General features: G+C 35.0%; 1 protein-coding gene across 2 annotated transcripts in view; it reads left to right on the forward strand.

The window, feature by feature from the left end:
- LOC140160969 (gamma-aminobutyric acid receptor subunit alpha-2-like) overlaps positions 1-27,835 on the forward strand; it is a 255,302-nt gene that overhangs the window by 143,452 nt on the left and 84,015 nt on the right. For both annotated transcript variants that reach the window (XM_072184325.1, XM_072184326.1), the window contains exon 5: positions 118-200. In XM_072184325.1, coding sequence (XP_072040426.1) covers positions 118-200 — 83 coding nt within the window. The remainder of the gene's footprint in view (positions 1-117; positions 201-27,835) is intronic.

Consider the following 27,835-nt stretch of genomic DNA (forward strand, 5'->3'; position numbering starts at 1 on the left):
TTTTGTTTACAGCGATAACAAAGTCAATATATTCAACTGCCTGTTTCCATGTCAGATTGTGTTTATAAAAGCAACATAAATATTTAGTTTTAATCCATTCTGTTCCGTCCTGTTCAGGTTGACAATCGTTGCGGAGTGCCAAATGCAGCTTCACAAATACCCAATGGACACACAGGTCTGTCCACTCGAAATAGGAAGTAGTAAGTATGACACATTTACATAAACATCTCAAAAAAAGTAACTAACCCCCCCTTAAATAATGACCATTATTCAAAAACGGGTAATTGTATTACAAATCTGTAAAATGCGTTGGAAGCAGAATTTATTTCTGCACATTTTGACACGTCATTTGCAGCAATTGACTAAATATTGACGTCAAAGCGTGCATTTAAATCAATGTAACCCAAGATTTGAAAGTTCCAGTAAATTGAATTGATTTTGTATTCAGTGTAATGGAAGGAAATCTGTGTAATGATGTAATGATATCTGAGTGTTTTTGTATTTAAATATTTGTATGTAAGTGCAAGTTTCAAATCTGGACCTCGCTACATTAAATTGACCGGTGTTTTATTGTTTTCTGGGCTATCGTATCAAATGAGGTGTCAAAATGCGCAAAAATAAATTCTACTTCCAACGCATTTTACAGATTTGTAATACAATAGCCCTTTTTGAATAATGGCCATTATTTAAGGGGTTAGTTACTTTTTTGAGATGTTTATCATATTGACAGCGGTAACGGTGCCTCAGTAAGGCCATAAAAGGGCAACTACTTCAAAGAAGTCAAAGATACCAAACACTACGATCCACAATATGCTCATCTATCAGGGGCACCGTTCTTAAACCCCATTGTACATTCATTGAATGACCTTTGAAAATGTGGGTACAAAAAACTCATACTATTCAACTTGAGGTCAAATTTTGCACTATGATTATGTAATTGAGGTTATTGGACTGTGCCATCGGGGTGAGACTATTGTGGTCCATAGTGAAAGCAACAAATATGACCCGTTCCCGCAAAACACGGAAGGTTTTTGAGTTGGCGAAATAATGTCCTTTTGAAATTCATACTGTAAAAGTATGTTTGGTGTTGCTTTTTGGTTGTAAAATTGAAATATTCATTACGGAAGAAATGTGTTGAAGAAAGGGGGTTATTTCGTCAAAAATTGCCTGATGTCATTTGTTAATATCAATACAGGGCTGTGATTGAAGGAAGTCAGTGTATTACTTTAAGTACCATTTCCCTGCGCAATTTGTACCATATTACCAAAACCATACACAGTACAAAACATTTTGAACCTTAGGGTGCTATTTCATACCCTTTGGACGATTTGATGAAAAATCGTCCACAGAGGGAGTATGTTTTTTTAAGTGAAATTTAGCTAGGGTTAATATTTTGAATCACATACTCCTTCGTGTATATGGCTTTACCTATATCTTCCCCAACTAGAGTGAGTATTTCAAATAGAAGTTACCCAATTGTCTATTCTATTTGAAGCCCGTACTCCCTCTGTGGAAGACTTTAGCTAAATCTTCCACAGGGTGAGTGTGGATTTCAAATGGAATGGAGGGCCAATTTACAACTTTTTACAGCTATCACTAAAATATGAAAAACAACATTTCGACATCTTTCCTTTCTGGGTTTGTCGAGATGGATCACAAATAGTCAACTGCCCGTGATGGAATATTAGTGGCAATATCAATGGTCAAATCTTGTTGTTGAATAATGTTTTTGTTTTTAAATTTCTGTTTATAACGCATAACGTAGGGTATTCATTTACCTTTGTTTATGTGACATATTTTACTACATCTATGCCACAAAATGGTGTTTTGTTGGGAGTTGATAGTTAACCAAAAATGTACAATTTACTATCAATTCAGTACCATACCGAGAAGCAAATTGCATGTTATTTGATACAACAGGAAAAAAGACTATAACCAGTTAACATTCTGGGTCTCTTGTGTTTCTCAAGCATTGCATTCTTACATTTCAATGTACCATTAGAATAGAATAATAATCTGACTAAGTGAATAAGCATATTAGAGAAAGTAGGCCAGTTCTGTCCTAGATGTAAAAAATGTCTGGTAAAGTAAAGCCCTGGGGGACGAAGTGCACCTTGCGATTGTCCAGATGCTTTCTACATACACGCTACGATCCCAGCTAATTGGCAGTGCTTTTGAAATCAAAATATCCGCATACATATCTCTTTGAAAAATCATGCCTGTCTTTTGTACTTTGCGCGCTTCTTTTCTCTCCGCCACATTTAACGAAATCAACTATAACAACCAGTGCAATTCTGTACCTGGACGCCTGCTGCTATAATGTACCACCAATGAGTATTGTTAAATTGTGCGTAAACAAAGCATTCAAAAAGGTGGCACCGTCACTGCATGCTATCAGCACATTGAATTGTAGCTTCTTCTTCTTAACGTATTTATGTCAATAATAGCTGAACATAGCATGCCATTATGTATTGTTTTTGGTTAAGGGACTCCACACATTCGTCTGCGACTGTGCTATAGATGTAAATATATCAGTAATGTTAGTGAAGATTTTGTGAAGGTTATAGCATAGTTTAGTTAACCTAAGAGTGTTGACGTTTTGTGGATTGCACCAAGGCCTCATGGCAGTGATATATGCATTGAAGACATTACTTCCTCTTACCAGTTCATCTAAAGGGATTTATCTGGGTTGTACCAACATTACTACTATAACTGATCGATGTTAATGACTTAAAGCAATAATACAATGTAGCGCCATAAAAAAATCACATGATTAAGTCTCCTCATTGACAACATAAGAAGTACCCTTATCAAATAACCACCATACCTTTACCTCCAGTATTATAGTCGTTGTGGCAACGGAAATACCTCGGTAGCTCTCTTTCCTTCTCTAAAAAGGTGCCCGACAGGGATGCCCGAAGCAGCGACCCCGTTTTCTTTTACCCCGCATCCTCTTTCATTTGATAGTACAAAATAAACAAAAAAAAGTATAATCACTCACTCGCTTGACAAGTAGAAATATTGATAACATATGACAACATATAATAACATTTGATTCAACACTTTAAAAAATTATATTACGATGTCCTCAATTCATTTAGCATTACAGCGCGTATGAAAGGATGTCGCCGAGAAGGCACAGGGTGCCCCCTTTTGCTTCCTTTGGGTGATCATATCTACCATAACTAAATCACAGAGTAAATTACAGGTTAACAGGGAAATGGGGCTAACATTGGCATATTATGGGTTAAAATAATCATGTAGGAAATTCCCTAAAAGGTAAAACGACAACTCTATTTGGACTTGGAGCGCTTGGAGACGATTGCTTGCATCTTGGAGGCACATTTACAGCGCCGCAGAACACGGCCTTTCATCGAACTCAAAAAACCCCAAAACGGGGCGGTAATGACAAACTTGATTTATTCACCCAAAAGGGACATTCTCATTATACATCTTATTTCATAAACCATCAGCTTTATTAAATCTAATGGCAGACTCTAATGAAACCTGTTCTTATTTCCACTTGCATGAGCTTATTACAAGCAAACACTATTATTAAAAAACACAGATTAAATCGTGTGTAATCATTCATATCAAATCAACTGCAAATAGGTTTTAATTGGAAATCTCAAATTGTTGATGACACAGTTTATATTGTCCGTATAATTGGTTTCATTAGATTTTCTTAATTGGATGAATACGTATCTAAAGGGTCTTTTTAGTACCTTTTCCGACGATTAGGCATGCACATTGCATATCTCGTATGCGTTATTTGCAACTCAATTTACCTTAAATTCCTCAGTAACTCATTTTCCCCATGGAAGCCTTTTCTTTTCAACAATATTATTCAGGGTTATACAACTGGATCTAATGTAGAAACGAGTCATTAAGTTAATTATTATTAATACCATTTGATCAACTTGGAAGTAATCAAGTGGTGATAGAAATACGCCCTCAATTTTTACACAGTGCCAGTATTAGAAAAAAGATTGTGCTATGATTGCCATTGCTTTGCTAAGCTGCAAATGGTCCCCCATTGCTGTACATCGACGAATAGACAAAAGTTCAGTTAAGACAGGTGTACAAATACCGCAACAAGTTTGGCATAATGTCGAAACACCCTCCTCTAGAACGATAGCTTTATCATGATTAATGTATTAACCATAATCTGACTAAAGGGAGTTGCACGGTGCAATAAAATAAGCACACAAACGGCTTTAGCTAATCGTAAGTCATCTTTTGCGCTCATTTTAGCGGAGAGAAATCTTACCTACCATGAACTTTGAGGTTAGGCAGGGTTGTTGTCTGCTTGTTTTCTGTAGAAAAGGGCAGTCCTCAGTGAACGGCTCTTTTCATAGCCACCAGTAGGCAAGGGGCGGCCTACATGTCTCATTCTTAGGTACTTTGTCCTGAAGAAGTCTGAGCTACTCCTGACGAAAGCTTGACAGTTCTAAACTTGTCCGACGGCGAACCCGCTAAAAACCCAGTAATTGTTAAGGGTTGTTGAGGCCCAGTGATTTTAATTTTAGCCCTTACACAAATATTCCAGGTAATATTGAGTTCAACTTAATATTTTGATTGTAATACTGATTCTCACAAATACTTAGCCAAAAGTTCGGAGAAAATTGCTTGTTTGTACGATTTTTCTGGGCTCTGCGAGGTCACATTTACATGGCATCATGGTGTCATACTGTGCAGACTTTTTGTGCATATTTTGGTATCACTGGATAGAGGAAACTCACAAAAATGTTAGTTTTTACAATCAGATATGTATTTAAGTTTGCGCTGTACCATTCAGTACCATGAGTGAAATTGATATTTTAGCGGCGAACCTGATTGGCTGGTTGGTTGATTTGATTACAACCTCTGTTTTTACGGAGTATAACGCTTTGAAATGCAGGGTATAACGCTTTCTTTTCAACAGGGTATTTTAGTTCATAAAAGTATTGTATTAAAAATCGAAATTTTGAATATCAACGAGGACGTCCTCCTTAGCAAGTCTTAAAAAATTGCTTAAAAGAAATCATCAATATTATTGTGTACTTTTAACTGCCAAACAAAATTGGATTTCATCCAAAAATGCCTCTCAAAGTGTAGGATATTGTCAAAATAATTTCATAATTTTATCTTACAATTTGCAAATATGAGCTTATTTTCAGTCATATCACGCATTCTACATGTCCTTACGAAGCACAAATCTCATTACCAAAATCACTCATGAAATTAGGAATACAAACCCGACCCAGTAGTGTCAAAATGCGGAAACTAATTTTTCAGAGAGTGTTTTCGTGTTCGTCATCTTTCTCAAAATGATATGAGCGTGATTATCTGTGATAAGAATCGGTCTTCTCTTCCCGTTTTCTAACAGAGAAATATGATTATGTTTCCTTCACGGGTCTCAATCAACCTATATTTTAACCCCAAATTCTGGAAACCTTGTATGTCAACGTTTGATTTTGTTTTTGATTTACCAGTTTTGAGTTGTGTTTCGTCCATATAGGGATTTATACAACCGTTCTTTTATTTAAAACATGCTAAAATATTCAACAAATTACGAATGCACTGGTTCATTTTACAGGAAAAAATGGCTGGTTATAAACCAAAGTGATCCTGATACAACTGATAGAAATATCTTACTGCACAAAAAACATTACAGTGGTTGTCTGGTACCGTAAAAACTCGATAGTTAGCATATGTGCTTACTATCGAGCGCTTTTAAAACATGCAAACATGAAGTGCCCCATCCACAAAAGTGTAAAGAGTTTTACATAGCTATTATACGAAAAAGTAAACCTGCAAATTTGTGCCTCAACCCAATTAGCTCAGTTAGTAGAGCGCCGGACTATGGTACAATTTCATGTTTTCAAAAGCCCTCGATAGTAAGCACATATATGCTAACAATCAAGTTTTTACGGTATAACATATAAACGTTGCCCTTGTATATTACATGTATGAATCTAAACACTATAGATAACTACAGTAGCAAATATTTGATTTGTTACTCTATTTTGTTCCGATCCAGGCCTTCTGATCATGAGAAGAAACATGGGTATTTTAGACGATGCTTCAGGTTCAAAACATTAAACAAAGTTTATCAAAGTTTATTTTAACCGTTCAATTGTGAAAACTAAAAGAGCAAAACCAGTAGCACATGAAAATGGAAATATATTATATTTACAAAATGGTAACCATAGTAATGCTTCATCCAACATTCAAATATAACATGAGATTAGTTTTAACCACCCTGTTAATAAAAAAAAAAGTAAATAATAATACCGTTAACCTACTGGCACTAGTCTAGTGAGATGGCTCTGAAATAACAAATAACATCGTAATCTGCTTCTTCAAGAAATTTAGATGATACTACATAGCGCCGACAATATAAGCATCTATAACATGGATTCATGTCTACCATCGTTCTTCCTGGAATGCTTCCCGAATTTGTTCAATATTCTACATGGATAATGTGTCAGACAATTTGTTTTCTTATTTTTGCACTCTTTATAATTTCAATCTATATGAACAGCTGTAGATTTCATATTTCACTGGATAAGATTAGATTAAAACTTAATTCTCAAGTATTTCAAAGTCATTCTATTACATCAGACACAAAACAATATAGCAGGTGCTCAAAAGGCCCAGCGGCCTGAAGGGCGGATCACCATTACATTGAGAATAAAAGGTTTCATATATTACATACATTGCATTACTACTATACTAGTATTCACAAAATCAGAAAAAACATGAATAAAACAATCAATTCATTGCATTCAAGATCATTTGGTATTTAAGAAATAGCTCATAATTTAGTATTCTTCCCGCTTAAAGTTGCTTTCCAAATGTCTTGACAGTTTTGACATGTTTCATACACGTATATCAAGAATTTTCGACGATGTAAGAGCAAAATGTTAAATTTTGATCACGACATTTCAGCTGCAAGAAGTTCAATTTGAAATAGATTGACAAGTCAAATATGAGATAAGATACGCTTACGTAAAAGTAAGTAAACAAGTAATAATGCAAAATTAGCAATGAAGGTATCTTTTAACTATGCAAATATTTACACACAAATACATTATAAGTATAATGGACCACGCTTGGGAAATCATAAAATGGCCAATTATCATTACAGAATTGTCCATTGAATGAATGTATAAAAGTATAGATACATTAACACTATGATGAGTATTCTTTACGGACTTGAAAAGAAAATGTCTTCACGAAATATTGATGAAGCATCAAAGTTTATGTAACATGATGATAAACTTTGCTCCTGACATTTGGCAAACTAATCACCGTGAGCGATATTAGTCTCTTACAATTGTGTCCATTAAGTAACCTTGGGCCCGATGTTGTGTCGATGTCATATTGAACGACTCTATACAAATTTTCACCTTGCGGCATAAACATGATAAATATTTCATCTATAACATAACAATGAACGATGTAATATTCTTAACTTGGGGTATTTTGTAAACTGATGATTTTATAAGTCATTATAATTCATGGCGCATGGCACTGGCTGGACTTTTATTTAAGCACAATACAATTTATGTAATACTGATATACTTTAAATAGGTCCGGATCACATATAGACTAATCTGTTTCCAGGTCAAGAATCATGCCTCCACCAGAGTCATTATGTTTTCTATTTGTCAGTCTGTCAGTTTGTCAGTTAGTGCATCCAAGCTTGTGAGCACGATTTCTCGGAACTGGTAAGGCGTGTAGTAATGTGACTTGGTAAAGGGGTGGCGGTTGGCGATCTGCAAATTATATTAGATGTTCGTTGCAAAATATGCTAACTAGATATCTCATTCTTATGAGTTTTCGGAACTGGTAATCCATACGACTTTTTACTCGTATAAGTCGAGTGTATCGAGGCTTGTTCAGAAGCTGAAGCAGCTGTGCGTTTGAATGCATTATTGAGATCCGTGTTGAAATATAACCTACCAATATTTGGCGGATATATTTAATAAGTTCAATATTGTTACACGATATTTGTTAGTTACGTCAATGTGGTATTAATTTACCTTTGTTTATGAATAACTAAGTCTCCCTTGAGTTGTATTAAAGAATCCAAACTTCCAAACAAAAACGGATTCCATCCAACAATGCCTCTCAAAGTGTAGAATATTATCAAAATAATTTCATACTTTTATCTTGCAATTTGCAAATATAAACTTATTTTCAGTCATATCACGCATTCTACATGTCCTTACGAAGCACAAATCTCATTACCAAAATCACTCATGAAATTAGGATACAAACCCGACCCAGTAGTGTCAAAATGTTCATTTTACAGCAAAAAATGGCTGGTTATAAACCAAAGTGATCCTGATACAACTGATAAAAATATCTTACTGATAACAAAAACATTACAGCGGTTGTCTGATATAACATATAAACGTTGCCCTTGTAAATTACATGTATGGATCTAAACACTATAGATAACTGCAGTAACAACTATTTGTTTTGTTACTCTATTTTGTTCCGATCCAGCATGTCCAGGCGTTCTGATCATGAGAAGAAACATGGGTATATTAGACGATGCTTCCGGTTCAAAACATTAAACAAAGTTTATCAGATCACGGCTTTTGCTTTTAAAATTTTACGCGTTCAATTGTGAAAACTAAAATATAACAAAACCAATAGCACATGAAAATGGAAATATATTATATTTACAAAATGGTAACCATAGTAACGCTTTATCCAACATTCAAATATAACATGAGATTAGTTTTAACCACCCTGTTAATAAAAAAAAAAGTAAATAATAATACCGTTAACCTACTGGCACTAGTCTAGTGAGATGGCTCTGAAATAACAAATAACAACGTAATCTGCTTCTTCAAGAAATTTAGATGATACTGCATAGCGCCGACAATATAAGCATCTATAACATGGATTCATGTCTACCATCGTTCTTGATGGAATGCTTCCCGAATTTGTTCAATATTCTACATGGATAATGTGTCAGACAATTTGTTTTCTTATTTTTGCACTCTTTATAATTTCAATCTATATGAACAGCTGTAGATTTCATATTTCTCTCTCTCTCTTTTATATTAGTCTCTTACAATTGTGTCCATTAAGTAACCTTGGGCCCGATGTTGTGTCGATGTCATATTGAACGACTCTATACAAATTTTCACCTTGCGGCATAAACATGATAAATGTTTCATGTATAACATAACAATGAACGCTGTAATATTCTTAACTTGGGGTATTATGTAAACTGATGATTTTATAAGTCATTATAATTCATAGCGCATGGCACTGGCTGGACTTTTATTTAAGCACAATAAAATTTATGTAATACTAATACGCTTTAAATAGGTCCGGATCACATAATAGACTAATCTGTTTAACCAGGTCAAGAATCATGCCTCCACCAGAGTCATTATGTTTCCTATTTGTCAGTCTGTCAGTTAGTGCATCCAAGCTTGTGAGCACGATTTCTCGGAACTGGTAAGGCGTGTAGTAATGTGACTTGGTAAAGGGGTGGCAATTGGCGATCTTCAAGTTCTATTAGATGTTCGTTGCAAAATATGCTAACTAGATATCTCATTCTCATGAGTTTTCGAAACTGGTAATCAATACGACTTTTTACTCGTATAAGTCGAGTGTATCGAGGCTTGTTCAGAAGCTGAAGCAGCTGTGCGTTTGATTGAATTATTGAGATCCATGTTGAAATATAACCTACCAATATTTGGCGGATATATTTAATAAGTTCAATATTGTTACACGATATTTGTTAGTTACGTCAATGTGGTATTAATTTACCTTTGTTTATGAATAACTAAGTCTCCCTTGAGTTGTATTAAAGAATCCAAACTTCCAAACAAAAGCGGATTCCATCCAACAATGCCTCTCAAAGTGTAGAATATTATCAAAATAATTTCATACTTTTATCTTGCAATTTGCAAATATAAACTTATTTTCAGTCATATCACGCATTCTACATGTCCTTACGAAGCACAAATCTCATTACCAAAATCACTCATGAAATTAGGAATACAAACCCGACCCAGTAGTGTCAAAATGCGGAAACTAATTTTTCAGAGAGTGTTTTCGTGTTCGTCATCTTGTTTCAAAATGATATGAGCGTGATTAGCTGTGATAAGAATCGGTCTTCTCTTCTCGTTTTCTAACAAAGAAATATGATTATGTTTCCTTCATGGGTCTCAATCAACCTATATTTCAACCCCAAATTCTGGAAACCTTGTATGTCAACGTTTGATTTTGTTTTTGATTTGCCAGTTTTGAGTTGTGTTTCATCCATACAGGTTATCCGTGTTCTATAAGCTGCATATCCTATCAACGACTGCTATACCTTGTTTAGGACTTTCAAAAGAAGTACCTGCATGTGCAATCATTACTGTTTCAAAATAGCCCGCCAAAGTCATGCAGGTAACTCCGAGGTCGTGCATTAAATTGGTTTGAATGAGGAATACTATGGGAACCAGCGCCTTTTGTTAGAAGTCACACATGATTTAAGTGGATAACCTTTGGAAATATATTATATTTACAAAATGGTAGCCATGGTAACGCTTCATCCAACATTCAAATATAACGTGAGATTAGTTTTAACCACCCTGTTAATAAAAAAAAAGTAAATAATAATACCGTAAAGGGCTGGGGTATGAACGTTTGGACAGTATTTATTTTGGGACATTAGAGCACATCAGACATATCGAATTGCATTCTGAATACGAAGAATATCATTCTGATATCAAATAATTTTGATTTTTGAAATTCGCAATTTAATACACATTTTATGGCAAATCATTAAAAATTGATATTTTTGATATTTAACAGTACTTGAAGTAAACTTTATAAATCTGATGATTTATACTTAAAGTGTATGTAGGTGGGATGAAAAGCCGACGATCAATTGAAAATTTTGACCTTTCGTATAGAAGATATGGATTTTTTTCCCAAAACACACAAAAAAAAATTAGGTCTTTTTGGGAAAAAAATCCATATCTTCAATATGAAAGGTAAAAATGTTCAATTGACCGTCGGCTTTTTCCTCCTGCTACATACACTTTAAGAATATATCATTAGATTTATATAATTTACTTCGAGGACTGTTATATATCAAAATTTGAAAAATATCAAATTTTTATAATTTGTCATAAAATTTGTATTATATTATGATTTTCAAAAAATGAAAATTATTTGATATCAGAAAGACATGCTTCGTATTCAGAATGTAATTCGATAGGTCTGAGGTGCTCTCATGTCCCACAAAAAATACTGTCGAAAAGCAATAAACGCTCATTTTAGATCCCTTAACCTACTGGCACTAGTCTAGTGAGATGGCTCTGAAATAACAAATAACAACGTAATCTGCTTCTTCAAGAAATTTAGATGATACTGCTTAGCGCCGACAATATAAGCATCTATAACATGGATTCATGTCTACCATCGTTCTTCCTGGAATGCTTCCCGAATTTGTTCAATATTCTACATGGATAATGTGTCAGACAATTTGTTTTCTTATTTTTGCACTCTTTATAATTTTAATCTATATGAACAGCTGTAGATTTCATATTTCACTGGATAAAATTAGATTAAAAACTTAATTCTCAAGTATTTCAAAGTCATTCTATTACATCAGACACAAAACAATATAGCAGGTGCCCAAAAGGCCCAGCGGCCTGAAGGGCGGATCACCATTACATTGAGAATAAAAGGTTTTATACATTTACATACATTACATTACTACTATACTAGTATTCACAAAATCAGAAAATACATGAATAAAACAATCAATTCATTGCATTCAAGATCATTTGGGATTTAAGAAATAGCTCATAATTTAGTATTCTTCCCGCTTTAAGTTGCTTTCCAAATGTCTTGACAGTTTTGACATGTTTCATACACGTATATCAGAATTTTCGACGGTGTAAGAGCAAAATGTTAGATTTTGATCACGACATTTCAGCTGCAACAAGTTCAATTTGAAATAGATTGACAAGTCAAAAATGAGATAAGATACGCTTACGTAAAAGTAAGTAAACAAGTAATAATGCAAAATTAGCAATGAATGTATCTTTTAACTATGCAAATATTTACACACAAATACATTATAAGTATAATGGACCACGCTTGGGAAATCATAAAATGGCCCCATTATCATTGCAGAATTGTTCATTTAATGAACGTATAAAAGTATAGATACATTAACACTATGATGAGTATTCTTTTACGGACTTGAAAAGAAAGTGTCTTCACGAGATATTGATGAGGCATCAAAGTTTATGTAACATGATGATAAACTTTGCTCCTGACATTTGGCAAACTAATCACCGTGAGCGATATTAGTCTCTACAATTGTGTCCATTAAGTAACCTTGGGCCCGATGTTGTGTCGATGTCATATTGAACGACTCTATACAAATTTTCACCTTGCGGCATAAACATGATAAATGTTTCATGTATAATATAACAATGAACGATATAATATTCTTAACTTGGGGTATTATGTAAACTGATGATTTTATAAGTCATTATAATTCATGGCGCATGACACTGGCTGGACTTTTATTTAAGCACGATATAATTTATGTAATACTGATATGCTTTAAATAGGTCCGGATCACATATAGACTAATCTGTTTCCAGGTCAAGAATCATGCCTCCACCAGAGTCATTATGTTTCCTATTTGTCAGTCAGTCAGTTAGTCCATCCGAGCTTGTGAGCACGATTTCTCGGAACTGGTAAGGCGTGTTGTAATGTGACTTGGTAAAGGGGTGGCAATTGGCGATCTGCAAATTATATTAGATGTTCGTTGCAAAATGTGCTAACTATAGCCAAAATATTAAATTCTCGATCATGAGAGCCAACTTGGGAACGCAGAGTTATTTGCGTCGAGCGTACTGAGCAAATACCGGCGCTTACGGCGCAAACACAGCTTTTGAGAATTGACCAATCACACGGTCGTTGCTAGGCAAGGTCATGGTTCGGTCATCCAGGTCGCGCGATCGTGTTATTCTATGAAAAGTACGCTGACGCAGAAGGTACATCCTCTCATGATCGAGAATTTGTTATTTTGGCTATAGATATCTCATTCTTATGAGTTTTCGGAACTGGTAATTCATACGACTTTTTACTCGTATAAGTCAAGTGTATCGAGGCTTGTTCAGAAGCTGAAACAGCTGTGCGTTTGAATGCATTATTGAGATCCATGTTGAAATATAACCTACCAATATTTGGCGGATATATTTAATAAGTTCAATATTGTTACACGATATTTGTTAGTTACGTCAATGTGGTATTAATTTACCTTTGTTTATGAATAACAAAGTCTCCCATAAGTTGTATTAAAGAATCCAAACTTCCAAACAAAAACGGATTTACCAGTTTTGAGTTGTGTTTCATCCATACAGGGATTTATACAACCGTTCTTTTATTTACAACATGCTAAAATATTCAACAAATTACGAATGCACTGGTTCATTTTACAGGAAAAAATGGCTGGTTATAAACCAAATAATTGCAGTAATGTTTTGTTTTTCTATTTTGTTCCGATCCAGCATGTCCAGGCGTTCTAATCATGAGAAGAAACATGGGTATATTAGACGATGCTTCCGGTTCAAACTATTAAATAAAGTTGATCAGATCACGGCTTTTGTTTTTAAAATTTTACGCGTTCAATTGTGAAAACTAAAATATAACAAAACCAATAGCACATGAAAATGGAAATATATTATATTTACAAAATGGTAACCATAGTAATGCTTCATCCAACATTCAAATATAACGTGAGATTAGTTTTAACCACCCTGTTAATAAAAAAAAAAAAAAGTAAATAATAATACCGTTAACCTACTGGCACTAGTCTAGTGAGATGGCTCTGAAATAACAAATAACATCGTAATCTGCTTCTTCAAGAAATTTAGATGATACTGCATAGCGCCGACAATATAAGCATCTATAACATGGATTCATGTCTACCATCGTTCTTGATGGAATGCTTCCCGAATTTGTTCAATATTCTACATGGATAATGTGTCAGACAAATTTTGTTTTCTTATTTTTGCACTCTTTATAATTTCAATCTATATGAACAGCTGTAGATTTCATATTTCACTGGATAAGATTAGATTAAAAACTTAATTCTCAAGTATTTCAAAGTCATTCTATTACATCAGACACAAAACAATATAACAGGTGCCCAAAAGGCCCAGCGGCCTGAAGGGCGGATCACCATTACATTGAGAATAAAAGGTTTTATACATTTACATACATTACATTACTACTATACTAGTATTCACAAAATCAGAAAATACATGAATAAAACAATCAATTCATTGCATTCAAGATCATTTGGGATTTAAGAAATAGCTCATAATTTAGTATTCTTCCCGCTTAAAGTTGCTTTCCAAATGTCTTGACAGTTTTGACATGTTTCATACACGTATATCAGAATTTTTCGACGGTGTAAGAGCAAAATGTTAGATTTTGATCACGACATTTCAGCTGCAAGAAGTTCAATTTGAAATAGATTGACAAGTCAAAAATGAGATAAGATACGCTTACGTAAAAGTATGTAAACAAGTAATAATGCAAAATTAGCAATGAATGTATCTTTTAACTATGTAAATATTTGCACGCAAATACATTATAAGTATAATGGACCACGCTTGGGAAATCATAATATGGCCAAATATCATTACAGAATTGTTCATTTAATGAATGTATAAAAGTATAGATACATTAACATGATGACGAATATTCTTTTACGGACTTGAAAAGAAAATGTCTTCACGATATATTGATGAGGCATCAAAGTTTATGTAACATGATGATAAACTTTGCTCCTGACATTAGGCAAACTAATCACCGTGAGCGATATTAGTCTCTTACAATTGTGTCCATTAAGTAACCTTGGGCCCGATGTTGTGTCGATGTAATATTGAACGACTCTATACAAATTTTCACCTTGCGGCATAAACATGATAAATGTTTCATGTATAACATAACAATGAACGATGTAATATTCTTAACTTGGGGTATTATGTAAACTGATGATTTTATAAGTCATTATAATTCATGGCGCAAGGCACATGTGGACTTTTATTTAAGCACAATACAATATAATACTAATACGCTTTAAATAGGTCCGGATCACATAATAGACTAATCTATTTCCAGGTCAAGAATCATGCCTCCACCAGAGTCATTATGTTTCCTATTTGTCAGTCTGTCAGTTAGTCCGTCCGAGCTTGTGAGCACGATTTCTCGGAACTGGTAAGGCGTATAGTAATGTGACTTGGTGGAGGGGTGGCAATTGGCGATCTTCAAGTTCTATTAGATGTTCGTTGCAAAAAATGCTAATTAGATATCTCATTTGCAGGAGTTTTCGCAACTGGTAATTCATACGACTTTTTACTCGTATAAGTCGAGTGTATCGAGGCTTGTACTGAAGCTGAAGCAGCTGTGCGTTTGAATGCATTAGTCAGATCTATGTTGAAATCTAACCTACCAATAATTTGCGGTTATATTTCAACATGTGCATTTGCTATCAATAATTTCAATATTGTTAAACGATATTTGCTAAGTTACGTCAAAGTGGTATTAGTTTACATTTGTTTATGAATAACAAAGTATGCTTTGAGTGCTATTGTTTATGACATATCATAAAGTTTACGCGTGACGTCACATTTTCTGTTTGTTAACATTGTAATGCATATCATATCGTGAAACGGCGTGTGGTATCTTGAATATCATTTACTTTTAATGCCTTTTATTAAGCTTAATCAATCATTCACTACATCCTCGTTTAAGTTGACACGGCAAGTATTGGAGCATAAAGTAGTGGAAAGAGAAGAATGGTATCCAAGTCTTCAAGGATCTTTTAAACTTCTTGAATTACATGAGGAATGCTTCAAACTCCACCTACTCTATGCTTATAATCTAACTTTACCATGTTTTGGCTTTCGTGCGTGTGAAAGTCATCAAATATTTACAGGTCATGAAAGTTGATAATAGAGATATTATGTAGTTATAGGTTGGGTTGCATTATTCAAGGCGTAGACAGACAGTAAATAAACCGACTATACTATGATAATAATGGTGTCTTTTTACCGTCAAAGGTTAAAACCCTGTAGCATGATCTCGGAGTTTAATAGTATTGTAGAAACATTAAAATATTTTTGTTTAAAATGTAATCTGAAGAAAAATACATTAAACAAACATGACTCCTATCAAACCAAAGAAATGTCCCACAAAGTAGTTGATGGATGAGCTTCACGAAATGTTCATGCGCTGACCATTTGCGGGTATTCGCTCCCGTCATATAAATGTCATCATTGTCCTCGCTCATCTCTCATTTTCTTCTGCCACGTAGAATTCCGCTTACAGGTCGATAGTCCAAAGGACTAGTCAGAAAACACAATAATTTAGTTATTTAACCTAATCCTTGCAATACCCATATAACCCTAACCATAAATGACGCTTACAGGTCAATAATCATTAGTCCGAATACCCAATAACTTAATTATAAACCGTAATCCTTACCCTAATCCTAAACCTCAACCTAATCCTAACCTATAACCTAATCCTAACTCTAAACCTAATCCTATATAACCCTTACCCTAACTTATACCCGAATCAGAATAATGTCGGAATAATGGACTGTTCCCGATATTTCTCGTTGTTCGCTCAACTGTAACAAAAGTGCACTAGTATACTCACTCTCATATTTTTTATAAGAACCAGCGATATGAAATGCTTTTCTTTCTTGATTTTCTAAATCAATAATACCAATACTTAAACAGAATTTCATAAGAAACTGAGATATAGCAAATTCACCTGAATATAAGTGGTAAGAACCTGTGATATTGAAAGTTGCCCAAACCTTTGTTCAATATAAAATAACATTACATACTTGCAATTGTTTATTTGAAGAGAAGGTTTGCATCAAAACACTTTTAACTAAAAAAGGAAATAAAAACATTAAATAAAAACCGTCAAATACAAGAATTATCTAATTTGCATATTTATTTGGCGGCCATCTTGGATTTTTGAGGCGTCAGATCTCAAAATATGCTAGAAACCTAATTCTTTTTTAAGTGAAAGATAATACATCAGATATGAAGTGTCTAGCATGTTCAATAAAAAAAGTATTTTGGTGGAAAAGCCTTGAAAACATGTGTACCATAAGGCTAATAAATTGTTATGTCTCAAAGGAGTATTTCGTGATCCTAGCATCCTCTATTTATGTCATTTTTATTAGATATCCACGAAAAAAAACTATTCCCAAAATTTCAGTTGATTCCGATTTTGCGTTCGCGATTATGTGTATTACACTGCTCCATAGACAATGCGTTGTAACTTCGTTCTGGTGCACCAGAACGAAATTCAAATTTCACGATATCTTTGCTAAACGAATTAATCTGCAAGAAATATTTTGTACATAAACATTATGTAGCCAGAGGTTTCCAGTGATATAAAAAATCTCAACTTTTTTTTGAGAAAAGTGGGGGGATGAGGCTGTGGATCACGAAATGCCCTTTTAAATCCCACGCGCGCGTTCGTTTTTCTTCAGCTGAAACGGCAAATCCGGGTTTTATTTCCCTTTTTTTAGTTATTGCCGTAAAAACATGAAATTCTGAGACAAATATGGAAGAAAATTTACTTGATACGATACTCGAATTGTTTAGGTATAAAAACAATTGAGATTGTACTATTGTGTAAATCAGCCACAATTTTATCATTCATGTGTACTTTTTAACACTCGAAAATGACATCTTAATTCAAAATATAGCTTTAAATAAATCTTTAAAAATCGTTTTTGAAACTGCCATGGGCTTTGAGACATAGCAATTTTTTAGCCTAATGTGCTCAAATTTTGGAAGTCTACTTGTTTGGATTCATATTGCCTGGGATACCCAGCTGAAAACCTTGGCACAAAGAAAGATCAAAAGAATGAGGACAAAAGCAATGGTATGGTAATGCTCAATTATGTGAATGGAATCTCTGAACGAGTTCAAAGAATTTTCAAAAAGCACAAAGTCGACACTGCTATGAAACCACATCAAACCTTCAATAAAATCCTGGTCCACCCCAAAGATAAAAGAGAAAAGCTAAAAACAGGCAATTGTATTTACGAGATCGGCTGCCAAAACTGCGATCTCAGTTATGTTGGCGAGACCTCTCGTTTGTTCGGGATTAGGCTTGCGGAACATCAAGCGGAAAAAGTTCACTCGGTTAAAACGTAGGGTATCCGAGCAAGAACAAACAAAGTCGGCCATATCTGATCATGTCGCAAGGGCTAATCATGTCGTCAATTGGGATGACTCCAAGACACTTGGCAAGGAACATGCCAGAAAGTCTAGAGAAGTACGAGAAACGATGGAGATCTGAAAGAGGGGGACCAAGACTACTCCTCTTTTCGCCAAACGCCAAGTGTTTCTGGAATGCTGCTAAAATAAGCCGCTAGACTCATTCAGAATTCACGATAGCGGTGCGGCGTGAGTTCGAGCCCCACCTCTGCCAAAATATATTTCCTTTAAAAAAAAAGAGTGGTGTGGACAAAGACCATGAATAGAGAGGAAGGCACTTATTTCCTAAGTCACGTATTTGAAGACTGGAAGTAAGACTACTCACAACCGGAAGCTAGTTTCCCAGGAAAGTGGATCAGATGCTCACATCTGATGAAGTCCTCCGACGAGATGGACGAAATATTAGTAAGTAAAAACTTACTGGTTTTAGCAAGCAAAATTACTCATTGATTTGATGTACAAACCTAATCAGTCTATTCAATCTATTCACTAAAGTTCGAAGAAATGTTCCGCATTGAACGTGATTGGGTCATGTATACGTTGTATTTTTTCGCCGCTTGCTACAACAAGTAACACTATCATCGGCTTTCTCCTTAGTAGTATATTACGTGAGATCCGGGTAATGGAACGCTGGCCCAATTGTTCTTTTACCAAAACTGTAACGTCGGTATTCAGAGTTGAGGGGAACCTGGGGTTAGGAAAGCTTGTGCATAAAACCCATTAAGGCGTCGGTATCGTTTGATTTACTTTCTCTTTCATAAAGATGTGTTCCCTGTTTAAAAGTTTCTTACAATGGACCGAATTTCTGGACTAAATTAAATAAACACTTTTTTCTATAGTTAACGAAATTTCTTATTTTGTTCACATACAGCTTGTCATATTTGATATAAAATTGATTAAAAATAAACGAGAGGCGTAGACGTAACATATGTTTCTTATCATTTAAATCACATTTTTATAAAAATCATAATTGTAATATTATCCAGCTGAAAGACCTTTTATCGCTGACACAAATAAAGTACTTTGTTTTTCACCCGCACTTAAGCGTCCTTCAATCGTTTAAATTTCATGTTTAAATCTTTTATCTTTAAGCTACGCAGGTGCAGAATTTTGCTTAACAATAAAGTGTGTGTCCCTACACATTTACCTTCAAGCCTTTGTTTGTTACGTGGGCCGATTAAAAGAGGATGTTTTATGTCGGTATCTAATCAAATAAGATGCCACTATACCGTATATGATATCACAAACTTTTTTGTACATTCTATTGAACATGTTGAACAAAGACATAATTTCATACCATGTAGTCTTATTCTTTCAAAAATTGTATATTGAAGTACATTCTATCACAGTCTTTCGCCTGTAATAATCAAATTGGAAACTGCTAATGCAAAGACACACTGTATAATGGATGGTATTGATTGTAGTGAGTATAATGTGATATTTGACACGTTTTTATATATATTATCTAAAATTACGTTTTATCGTTTTTATCATTACAAAAAAAGATACATTGTTCAATTTAAACCTCACCACTATATTCGTCGAATTCTTATTATTTTATTTACTATATATATATTACGTAATTTCATACTCGCAATAATTTAACAACATCAAAACGTAGTATGGAATCATGTAGAACAAACATCAAATTGTATACTTTATAAATGATAGTTGTCACAAACCATGACTTTGATCAACGTGTTGTCTCTTTTGCATATAACTATTATTAATGTAATTGTTTAAACTTAATGTTCTAAGACAGGTGCTACCCTACTCAATCGCGCAGTGTGATGTTTTAATAATGTATATCATTTGTTTTGCGTGGGCCATATCAATTTCCAAATAACATATTGCATTCCTCCGCGACAATATATCCTTTACCCTAGTTTCATTTTCTAAGCCTTTGAAGTCATATTATGTGTAGCCGATTATGTAGCCTAATATATTTTTCAGCTATTGTGTTTCAGGTATGCGTTATTATGTTTTGAATAGTACACAATGATACGGTGGTTGCTCTAGTTTGTGTATTTTTTGTATCGCTCATTTTCGTTTTTGTTATTTCCCATGTTCAATGTTGTTCGAGTTGTAAATTGAATACGTATGTACTTGAGTAGCACAACACAAAACTATAAAGACGATTGTTTTGTTGTCTCATCACCAAGTCCATTCGGAGGAATATGCATGGGATTGTTTTCAAAAGAGCAATGTTAATTATCCCGTTCAATGTAGAAGTAATATATGAATGTCATTAAATACCATTTTAATATTATTTAAAGCTGTGCATTTCATACAAAAGTATAATTAACCTCAAACCGCAAACACCGCAAGTGGGCGAATATTTATTGCTTTTGCGAATTTTCTCATTAAAAGAATGTTATACAAAAATTGCATCAGGTTTTGAATTATTGGATTTTGATTCAGTGAAGTAAGGTTAACTTGTCGTTAAAATGCTTATGGTCCATCGAGGCTATGTCAAATTGGCAACACATACTGGCAAAGGTCTCAAAGGGGTCTCATAATTGCATTTTGAAACAATCGGGAACATACTGTTTTCTTTCAGTAATTGTAAATGTCCATGAGCATGTGTGATGGACATGGCAAATACTGATTACTGATTTTAATTTCAGAAGTTGACCAAGAGTACGTATAATAACATACGCTATATATCCTATTGCTGAATGACCCCGTGCAATATATAATGTTCATGTTATACATACATTATAATCGTTCGGGGAATTAGAATGAATTTTAAAATACACATTTCTTATCAAGAATTCCTTAGACTATAATTATAAATCGTGAAGTGACTATTTAAGTTAGTGTGGGGGTGCGTTTGTAAAAACCTCCAAACGAGGACCTACATATGGATACACACATAACAAACGAGGACACACCTCCGACTGTGGACGTCCTCGATCTGCTGGATATAACCAGGACATCGCAAATAACGTAAAAATGCATTTAAAACGGGCCCATCTATAGGGGTATAGGACGAGCCACGGTTGGATAGTAGGTGGGGGTGTGTGTGGAGGTGGGGTGGGGGGGTGTGTGTGTGAGGTTAAGAACGGGTGTGTGAATCCTTGGTAGTATTAAATCACATGCAGAATGAGGTCCCCGTTTGGAGGTATTTACAAGTAGGGGTGTGTGTATGTGGAGCTACATTTTGGGGGGCAAATGTTGGTAATGAGTAGTTTGTCATTATTGTAGTAAATCATCAATGTATGAGTACGTCCTTAATACAATGCTTCTCGTGCAAAATGCTTACGTAATATTAAATAAGCTTATTCAAATATTTCTACAGCCACATAGGCGTTTCTTTTCAATATGTTAGCCCATACATTACCTCCATGTACGTGTACGTACACATTTGCTTCGCAACACTTATACGGTACACATCGCGTTTGGAAAACGGACATTCGTATCGAAGTTGCTCAGATAAAAAAAAAACACGAATTCTGCATGCAATCTCTATACGTAATATATGTTCCCTCTCCTTATCTCTTTCTTTCTCCTCCTTTCTCTCCTTCTCTCTGTTTATCTTTCTCTGCCCCTCTCTCCCTCTCGTACGCTATATTTCTTTGTTTCTCTCTGAGCGCGTGTGTGTGGTACGGATATTTTTTTTGCGTATGCATATTTCATTAAACATACACCTGCAATCTTTTTCTGAGGTGATGCAGTAATTGGAAAACTTACACTACCATCGACTTTGCTTATGCGGAAATATAATCCCCAATTTGTCAATGTCTTTCTAACTCACCTGTCTCGTGTGTAGGGATTTGGGTGTTTGTGTTTGTTTGTTTGCTGGGGGTTATTTGTTCACTAGTGTGCGTTTGTGTAGGGTGGGGGTGTGTTTGTGGATGTTAATGTGAATGTTCTTGAAAATACCTTATCAAATTAAATGAAATGGACCACTTCCTTTCCCTGAAACATGTTTCTGTTCGTTTTTCTGCTTTGTTTTTCTAACACACTACCCATTAAGACGACTAAGTACTTACGTCCCATTTTCTTCTTCCAATCAGTTATCTCTTTAGTACTTTACCTGTAACATGCTTTGTTAATCTTAATTCATTGTAAAATCGCTAGCGATAAACATGTTTTTATTAACTAATCAGGTGAATATTTCCTTCTCACTTTAAAAGGCGTGATGTATATGACTGGTCGAACGTGCATCGCCAATCGCTAAAGAAGCGACCTTTAAGAACTTAGCGCTAATGTGTTTGTACAACGATTGTATTTTATTCATAAGAGCTTGAAATAGAAATTACATAATAAATAAGGACTAACTGAGAAAAAAAACCCATGAACTAGTTTAACGTGCTCTTGTAGTAATTCCCTGGGATAAAAACAATGCATATCTCATCATTTCTTAATACTGACTGGATTATGAACGCTTGGCCAACACGATCCCTTAAATGTTAGCCCATACATCTCCTCCATGTACGTGTATGTACACAATTACTTCGTAACACTTTTATATACATACGATACACACCGCGTTTGGTTAACGGACATTCGTATCGAAGTTGCTCAGATAAAAAAAAGCACGAATTCTGCATGCAATCTCTATACGTAATATATCTTCCCTCTCCTTATCTCTTTCTTTCTCCTCCTTTCTCTCCTTCCCTCTGTTTATCTTTCTCTGCCCCTCTCTCCCTCTCGTACGCTATATTTCTTTGTTTCTCTCTGAGCGCGTGTGTGTGGTACGGATATTTGTTTTGCGTATGCATATTTCATTAAACATACACCTGCAATCTTTTTCTGAGGTGATGCAGTAATTGGAAAACTTACACTACCATCGACTTTGCTTATGCGGAAATATAATCCCCAATTTGTCAATGTCTTTCGCACTCACCTGTCTCGTGTGTAGGGATTTGGGTGTTTGTGTTTGTTTGTTTGCTGGGGGTTATTTGTTCACTAGTGTGTGTGGTGTGTGCGTTTGGGTAGGGGGGGTGTGTTTGTTGATGTTAATGTGAATGTTCTTGAAATACCTTATTAAAATAAATGAAATGGACCACTTCCTTTCCCTGAAACATGTTTCTGTTCGTTTTTCTACCCATTAAGACGGCTAAGGACTTACGTCCTATTTTCTTCTTCCAATCAGTTGTCTCTTTAGTACTTTACCTGTAACATGCTTTGTTAATCTTAATTCATGGTAAAATCGCTAGCGATAAACATGTTTTTATTAACCAATCAGGTGACTATGTCCTTCTCACTTTAAAAGGCATCGCCAATCGCTAAGAAAGCGACCTTTAAACTTAGCGCTAATGTGTTTGTACAACGATTGTATTTTATTCATAAGGGCTTGAAATATAAATTACATAATAAATAAGGACTAGCTGAGAAAGAATCTCATGAACTAGTTTAGCGTGCTCTTGTAGTAATACCCTGGGATAAAAACAATGCATATCTCATTATTTCTTAATACTGACTGGATTATGAACGCTTGGCCAACAAGATCCCTTAAACGAAAACAAAAAAGAAATAAGAAAGTTGATAAACATTAAAGATCGTAACAGGTTGATTACTTAATTATGATTAAGCTATCAAGCATGGAGAATTTCACACTGTTCTAACCTTGCCATTTATAACCTACCTACCAGTTTGGAATCCCTACCCACAGCCTCAGTATTCCCCTTTCAGAAATCTAATAAAACTGCATAAAGTACTTTAGCATTATGTAATGTCGAAAAAATATAATTAGCGTTTCATACTATGCTACCTGTTATTTTAAAAGGGCTTGATTTCTTTCCCAAATTGTAGTAAGTTAGAGCAGACTCTTCGGGGAATGATATGGATTGCTATCATATTTCACAACTTTAAGAACCAATATATGATAAGAGTAAAAAATGTGTATTGACGTGGTAAACATACTTCGACTGTGTAAGCTAAATATGACTGACACATGAAATGCTCTGCACATTATTTATGCATTGTGCTTTGGTGGATATGATGTAATTATTTTTCCATACGCGAAAGCACCTTTAGCAAGCGCTTTCACAATTTCCAAAGACTTGCTAGTCTTCAAATGGGATATGGCGCCGGCTGTACCATCTTCGTTCACACATGTGTTCTATTCCTAAATAAAGAGGTGTTGAAGAATGTATAAGTTGTGAAGTGAGTGCGTCGCTGGAAGGGTAAAATATAAGGGCGTTTATATTGTCAAATAAATGACAACCTAGAGACTATATTTATAATATTGGAAAAGATAGTTGTATTTAGCTCTAATGGAGAAGGAGGAGGGGCTGTTGTTATGAATCTAGCTATTATTACCCCACTTAGCCAATTTTATGCCTAAATCGCGTATTATTTTGTGCAATTAAGGATACCTGCTAATATAAGCAAAATATACCCACATTGAATAATTTGTTGATCTAACGTTTCCCATGTGGCATTAAGGAGCCGTGAAAGCCAGACTAAGGTACCGTTAAAGCTTTAGGGGTTAGTTTGTTTTCCAAGTTTGATCCCACTATGCAAAATAGGAAAAACAAGACTTATAGAGCACGTAAACTTTTTCTTTCTTTAACACAGTTCAATTAACTTATACTATTAAAAACGCTTAGACGTTAGAGGAATATACGTGTGTATGTTATAGAAGTGATGCTGTTGTTGTTAATACCTTTTGTGCGTCTTCTCTTCCGTCGTTTCATCATTCCTCCTTCTTGATCTTTTTTCTATTCTTTTTGCTGTTATTATTATTATTATTATTATTATTATTATTATTATTATTATTATTATCATTATTATAATTATTATTATTATTATTAGTAGTAGTAGTAGTAGTAGTAGTAGTAGTAGTACCGTGGCCGCTCCTATCCCGGGGGGCTGAAGAAAATTCAATGTTGCCGCCCTTCCTAACAGCCCGAAAAGGTTGACCCAATTTTTTTTCGGTGGTTTGCAAATGTGCAGAGCAAAAAAAAAAAATTTTTTTTTAAAAGGATTTTAGGCGCTAGCGCCCTAAAAGCAACACATTTTGATTTTATACTTTTTCAATTTTTTCCGCCCTTTTTTCTTTGCTAATTCGTTTTGCCTCCCCTTCGTTTTTGCCGCCCTGTTTTTAGCCCTTCTTCTTCCACCGCCCTTCGTTTAGCCGCCCCTGCATTGATCTTTGGGGGCTGGCGCCCCAAAGCCCTCCAAAATACGCGCATAGTAGTGGTAGTAGTGGTAGTAGTAGTAGTAGTAGTAGTAGTAGTAGTAGTAGTAGTAGTAGTAGTAGTAGTAGTAGTAGTAGTAGTAGTAGTAGTTGTATATAGTAGTAGTAGTAGTAGTAGTAGTAGTAGTAGTAGTAGTAGTAGTAGTAGTAGTAGTAGTAGTAGTAGTAGTAGTAGTAGTAGTAGTAGTAGTAGTAGTAGTAGTAGTAGTCCTGGTTGTGGTTGTAGTTATGGTTGTTGTTGTTGTTGTTGTTGTTGTTGTTGTTGTTTTTGTTGTTGCTGCTGCTGCTGCCTGCTACTCTTGCTAGTTTGTTATCGTTATTTATTCAAACAAAGAAACAAAAAAAAATATTTCTAAAACATGCACGCAGGGAGCAGAACTCTGCGCTCCCCGCAGTCAAATGTTTGGTACATGACAAATACTATATCGTGAAATGCGTTGATGCTGGTACAGAAGCTCCTTATAACTGGCAAAGATGGCGAGGAAGGTGATGCTAGTTGTGACATCTTAATTGTTAACTCGTGGCCAAGTTGTAGCAGTCTTATCCTATTTGTCTGTATTAATTTCCATCTTCTCTTCGACACTGATAATTAAGTGCGAGCAACCAGGAAATGTAATATCGTTCTTTATACTTGACGTGTTCCCTAAGTGTTAAATTACGCACTTATTTGAAAGCTGACATGGAAGTCTTACGGTTTAAATGACCCCAACCTGAGGGGGAGGATAAAATCCAAGAGCAATATATATGACCATTACTCAAAATGAATTCTGACCTAAGGAGGATTGTGCCTGACATATCTACGTTAAACATGCAGAAACATAAGGTAAATGAAATAGGATAGTTTACATCCTTCTGGTACGGTGCAAAACCGTGTCAAAAAGTTATCATCCATTGTACTTAAACGAGAAGAGGAAACTGCGAACTTAAATATTTGAATATATTTCGACAACAATTATATTGATTTCTTATAAATAATTTCTTCGACCAAGTACTAATAAATTATCTTTAAAAAACATTTTGACACGTTCAATTACGTACAAACGCTTCTCGTGGTTAAAAGAAGCCATCAGTGTGTTTGTTTAAAACAAGCCCGGGTAGAATCTGTGTCGAATTCGTTACAATTTGGCATTTCTCAGTGTTGTTTAGCCACCTGTAAGTGTAGCGTTAATTCCCAGTTGCCTGAAGGGCTTCAATGAGGCTTCATTTAATCTACTTCAACTTTTTATATAAAAATGAGATGATTTGATATTCTTGTCCGACGATGGCGCCTTTAGCGTTAAGCTGAACATTTCGCAGTGTTACACTTCAGGATAGAAAACGAATTTCCGTTTGATAGTAGCATAATATGTGCTAATAGGGCTTGAATATTCGTTAGAACTACCGTTTGGTTGCCGCCGTTACAAGCCATGAAATGAAAACTTATTTGTAGTCCAGATTTCTGGTTTCTACTCCTTTTCCAGCACAGTTTCACCGACGAAATCATCTGTTTCTACCTCTAGTTTTAATCATCCCACAAGTGGACAATTCAATTACTTTACCTGTATTGTTGAGTGACCCAAAAAATAAAGAACACTATCTACAGATATTGCGGCAATCTATATGAGTGTACAGAATCCGAACCAATGTGGAACTTCCAAAATCAATAGTAGGTACGTTTTGGGATTTTCCACACGCAATTATAAGGAGATTTAGGCACTCGATTTGTACGTATGTGTTTATACGTGTGACTGGAAATAGATATGTACATGTACAAGTACACGTACAAATCATGTGGCTAAATCTCTCTAGTGTCTTTCAACGTGTGACCGTAGCCCGCTTTTACGCATTTACTATACACAATGCAATCACAGCGCGATCATAGTGCAAGTCTGTGGTGTAATATAGCAATGAATGTGTGCCCGCAATATAAGCCACAGAGGTACTGGTATGATTCGCATCAATGCGGATCTGCTCTGTCGTATATACCACCACATTGTCATGATTGTGTAAAACAATCAAATTAAGACGAGCATGTTTATGTTTGGTTTGGCCGTGGATTTGGTTTGTTTCTATTTTCTTTTGAAATCAGATAATGATGTCAAGGTTATTTCGCCTGATTGAATCTGCAAATCCCCCCCCCCCCAAAGACCTTCTTTATGTTATCGTTATTTTAAATGCTATTATGTAATATGATTTACAATTAACTTCACAGAATAATTCCCGAAAATGTCAGATGTACTCCTTATTTTTTTCTAAATCGACAAGACCAGCGTCCAGTATAATAGTCCGACGCCTTCCGGGTGTTTTTCCATTGCGACCGTAGCGTCTTCAGCAGCTTAAGGTTTTCACAACATCTTCGGCAAAGGCTAAACATTTCCGTTGGGATGGGCTGGTACGCTCATGAGTTTACAGC

The sequence above is a fragment of the Amphiura filiformis genome, chromosome 9 (assembly GCF_039555335.1).
Source record: "Amphiura filiformis chromosome 9, Afil_fr2py, whole genome shotgun sequence".
NCBI classification, from domain to species: Eukaryota; Metazoa; Echinodermata; class Ophiuroidea; order Amphilepidida; family Amphiuridae; genus Amphiura; species Amphiura filiformis.